The 5027-nt window shown below is 40.3% G+C and overlaps 1 protein-coding gene across 1 annotated transcript; it reads left to right on the top strand.

Annotated features, from left to right (window-relative positions):
- Window positions 1-1741: 1741 nt before the first annotated feature.
- On the top strand, window positions 1742-2677 carry LOC118003969 (olfactory receptor 1030-like). Its single transcript, XM_034995106.1, has one exon. The coding sequence runs from the start codon at window positions 1742-1744 to the stop codon at window positions 2675-2677; it is 936 nt and encodes a 311-aa protein (XP_034850997.1).
- Window positions 2678-5027: the final 2350 nt, after the last annotated feature.

Raw genomic sequence — 5027 nt, 5'->3', positions numbered from 1 at the left:
AAATATATAGGATCGGGGCGCCTGAGTGGCTCAGTTGGTTAAGCGACTGCCTTCAGCTCAGGTCATGATCCCAGAGTCCTGGGATCGAGTCCCGCATCGGGCTCCCTGCTCTGCAGGGAGCCTGCTTCTCCCTCTCCCACTGCCCCTGCTTGTGTTCCCTCTCTCACTGTGTCTCTCTCTGTCAAATAAATAAATAAAATCTTTAAAAAAAAAAAGAAATATATAGGATGTTTATCTGTAAAGTTTATATTTTTAAAATATTTTATGTATTTATTTATTTGAGAGAGAGAGAGTCAGAGATAGCGAGAGAGAGAATGAGCGGGGAGGAGAGGAAGAAGCAGACTCCCACTGAGCAGGGAGCCCGATGCGGAGCTCAATCCCAGGACCCTGGGATCATGACCTCTGCCAAAGGCAGACACTTAACTGACTGAGCCACCCAGGCACCCCTATCTGTAAAGTTTAAAGAAAACTTTAAAACTCTGTTTAGGAAAGTCATTGGTAAATGACATACATACCTTACTTATAGAAGTTTTGATTGTAAAGCTGTCAATTCTCAACAAATTAACATACCAATTCAATGCAATAGCATTCTAAGTGAAAACAGGATTATCTTTATTTTTTTGGGAACTTGATAAAATATGTCAAAGTTCATCTGGAAAATATACATGTGAGAATAGCCAGAAATTTTATTACCAGATATTAAAACCAATTCTATAGTACTGTATTGAAATATTTGGTCCTTGTTCTAGAAGAGACTACAAAGAAAATGAATCAGAAATTGACCCAAGTACTTATGACTGTTTTACTATATGATAAGGCTGGAGTTTTAAATCAACAAAATCAGCTGGAAAATTGTTTCACCAACAAATGGCACTAGAACATCTGGTTAACTATATGGATAAATAAGTGAAAAGAGTGGATTACCTCATTCTTTATATCAAAATTAAACTCCAGATAGAGCAAAGATTATAATGTAACAATGAAATTGGTAAAGACCTAGAATAGAGCAAGAGATAATTTTAAAAATAATTTTAAATCAAGGAAAGTTTATCTAACTATGTCACAAAGATCAGAATTCAAAAAGAAGATTGATAAAGTTGACACCAAACCCTTTAAAATTTACTGTGTAGCACAAATAAAAAAATACCAGACCAATGCTGAGTGACAGACTAAGAAATAACTTGCAATACAAGTATCAAACAAATGGCTGATTTCCGTAATAAGCAAAGAGGCCCTGTAAATAAAATGCTTAGAGGACCAACAACCTAATAGGAAAATTAGCAAAGAGACAGAACTGAGCAGTCATGAAAAAGAAATACACATGCGAATAATTGTTTGAAAAAATGCTAAAAACCCCTACTCATCATTTTTAAAAATCAAGACAACATGAGGTGCCCAGTATTCACCATCATGACGGCGAAGGTTTAAAATTTGATAAGATTTTGGGTTTATGGGAAAACCAGCGTTCTCATACAGCATTGTTGGGCGTGTAACCCAGTGCAACTTACTTGGAGGTCAACTGGTCAGTTTCCATCACAAGAGAGAATGAACGGGCTCTGACTTCTCTGAGTCTGTTTTGGCAGAATAAAGCCCCATGGCTAATGACGGTCTTTTACCGCTGGGATTGGGAAGCCAATTTTCTGTCATCTGGTCCTGGAACAAAGAGGTAAGAAGTTTGCATTTTTAAGTCTAATCATTTTGAAGCCATGTTTCTTCTTTTTGCAACAAGAGAGAGAAGAAAATGGCAAGAGGCAATCAGACCACAGTGACAGAATTTGTCCTTATGGGATTCACAGACCGTCCCGAGCTCCAGCTTCCCCTCTTTGTGGTGTTTCTGGTAATTTATCTCATCACCGTGGTAGGAAACCTTGGCATGATGCTGCTCATCAGGGTGGATTTGAAGTTCCACACCCCCATGTACTATTTCCTCAGCCACCTGGCGTTCATCGATGTTTGTTACTCATCTTCCATTGGGCCCAAGATGCTGCAAAATTTATTGGTGAAGAAAAAAACCATCTCCTTTTCAGGCTGCTTTGCCCAGCTGTGCTTCACCCGTGCTTTTGCCACCACCGAATGCTTCCTCTTGGCCACAATGGCCTATGACCGCTACATGGCTATCTGCAACCCCCTGATCTACACAGCCATTATGACTCAGCGGGTCTGCAAGGAGTTGGTGATAGGGGTCTACACCTACGGCTTCCTAAACTCGGTAATACAAACAGTTCTGACATTCCAGTTGTCCTTCTGCGACTCCAACATCATTCACCACTTCTACTGTGCTGACCCCCCTCTCCTTGCCCTCTCCTGCTCTGACACGGGCAACAGAGAAAAGCAGCTCTTGATCTTCTCAGCAGTGAATCTCACTGGATCCCTCCTGACGGTCCTTATCTCCTACATGTGCGTCCTCTTTTCCGTTCTAAAAATCCAGTCTTCCGAAGGCAAGTACAAAGCTTTTTCCACCTGTGCCTCCCACCTCACCGTGGTCGTCATCTTCTACGGGACGCTGTTTTTCATGTACCTGCAGCAACCTAAAGCGGGGGATTCGTGGAAGTACAACAAAGTGGTCATTGTGTTTTATAGTCTTGTAATTCCCCTGCTCAACCCCTTCATCTATACCCTGAGGAACACGGAAGTAAAGGACACCCTGAAAAAGATGCTAGAGGGCAAAGAGCCATAGTGAATGAGTTGTCAGGATGTAGCTTTGGGAAAGTAGGATATGCTGACACAGTATAACCAACATGATTGAAATTTAGCAGGCCCGTTGCCATGCAGTCCAGCCAGTTTGGACTTATTTATTTATTTATTTATTTATTTATTTATTTATTTATTTATTTATTTTTTAAAGATTTTATTTATTTATTTGAGACAGAGAGAATGAGAGAGAGAGAGAGAGCACATGAGAGGGGGGAGGGTCAGAGGCAGAAGCAGGCTCCCTGTCGAGCAGGGAGCCCGATGCGGGACTCAATTCCGGGACTCCAGGATCATGACCTGAGCCGAAGGCAGTCGCTTAACCAACTGAGCCACCCAGGCGCCCCCAGTTTGGACTTTTTTAAAGACCAAAAGTACCGGGCCACTTGCTTGACGTGGTAATATTGAATCCAACCAATTATCATGGACTAATCAGAATCGATTTACAAGCTACATAGTTAACAGGTACATCCTTCATATGTTGAAAATGAAGTGGCTTACTACCAATTAGGTAATAATATGGTTCTAAGTTTTAAAAGATCCTAAAAAGCAACATTCTGGGTGAAACTATAAATTATTGAACCTGAGTACAAAACCCCACATATGAATATCTGTTATTGGAAACATTTTCCAGCATAAAACAGCCTATATTATAGCAAATTACTTGTTAGTCTTGAAACAGATTTCTTCATAACATACTACAATAGACGGTAGTTAAGTTTCAAGACCAGATCGTGAAAAGCTTATTTAATCTAAATGTAGTTGAAATACTGCATGTTTAAAATGAACAATAGATGTAATAGTATTATAGCAAGAATAAGAGGAGGAAAGAACAGAAAAACTATGAATCAGTGAAATGTGGGGGGATTTTGTTTGTTTAATTAGAAGTGATAAGGTTTAGGCTACTTTCAGGGACGCTAAAAGTGGTCATTTATTCAACCACCAGGGTTTAATTTCTCTAGGCTCTGGAAAGCGCAGCTACAGTGCAGTGTAGTGGGAAGGGGGGAGGGAGGAGTCCTACCTGATCTCAACAAAGGGAAAGAGGGAGAGTCTCCTAAGATAACCAGGTCAGAGTACGCATGTTTCTGAGAAATGAAATTATTGTCTTAAATAATCTGAATGATCTAGAGAAATACTTTAGTTTTGCAACATTTTCCATGTTCTTTATTTCTATTTTCACAGATCTGACTGTCCCACTTTCTTAGAAATCTATATAAATCTGTAAGTTCTTGCTGTTGTTGAGGATAGGAGCAAGAAAAATCTCTTTTAGCTTTTTTACTTAGGCAAGAATATGAGCATTCTATGGTCTTTCCAAGCCTCTGTTTTAACATTTCATCCAAAATAATTCTTAAGATGTACAAATCTGCCACAAACCATTAGGTTTTCTCCCTAAGTTGTTTTCAAATGTGATTATTGTTTTGAATTTTTTTAAAAATAGCTAGTAACGTATATCACCAACCAATTACATAGAAATTTAAAATTAATCAAGAAGCTAAGGGGCTCCTGTTGCCCGCAGATTGACACTTCAGATACTATGGTGCCATCTTTTATTTTATTGCTGCTCCTGATCTAGTAATTTAGAAAAATAAAAATAGTTAAATGTTTATAATGTCTTTTACTTAGCTCAGAAAGCCTGTCTGGAGACATAAATCGTACGCTCTACTCCGAAACACTTGGGGATGGGGTGTTGGCAATGATTAAAAAGAAAGATATTACTAGGATTAAAGAACAAAGTGAAGACATTGTGAAGCAAGGCCAGGATGTAAGAGAGCTTGCACAGATACTGAACAAGAGAGGAGCAAGCCAAGTGGGTGGGATAATGCTGAAGGATAATTTGAAGGATAATTTGCTTCAGATTACTAAAGCATGAGCTCCTTGAGACTAAAAAGATTATCTGTTCACTTTGCACCCCAAGACCTACCACAGCTCTGTCTGCTGAACCAAACTGAACATTTATTCCTTATTCCAGTGGATGGGTGGACACGGAACCCAGCAATGGCCTTGTGGTTGGGAAAGAAATTACTGTAGTCACGGCAAGAACACCATTTTTCAATATCCTCCCCCCTCCCCCACCCGGGGGGGGGGCTAACATCTTTTTTTCTTTTTTTTAAAGATTTATTTATTTATTTGAGAGAGAGAGAGAGTGGGGAGGGGGTTGGGGCAGAGAAGCAGAGGGAGAGAGAGTCCCAAGCAGACTCCGAGCTGAGCGTGGAACCCAACTCAGGACTCCCTCTCATGACCCAGAGATCACAACCTGAGCCAAAACCTGGAATCGGTGGCTCTACTGTCTGTACCACCCAGCACCACAGGGAGGCTAACATCTTTAAGGCAGGAAGACC

Source organism: Mirounga leonina, unplaced genomic scaffold (assembly GCF_011800145.1).
Source record: "Mirounga leonina isolate KUSES-001 unplaced genomic scaffold, KU_Mleo_1.0 Mir_92, whole genome shotgun sequence".
Classification (NCBI taxonomy): Eukaryota; Metazoa; Chordata; class Mammalia; order Carnivora; family Phocidae; genus Mirounga; species Mirounga leonina.
The sequence above is the reverse complement of the archived record's forward strand: the minus strand, read 5'-3'. Positions and strand labels throughout refer to the sequence as shown.

Coding starts and splice junctions, on each gene's coding strand:
- LOC118003969 (XM_034995106.1), top strand. CDS start 1,742: ATGGCAAGAGGCAATCAGACCACAGTGACAGAATTTGTCCTTATGGGA.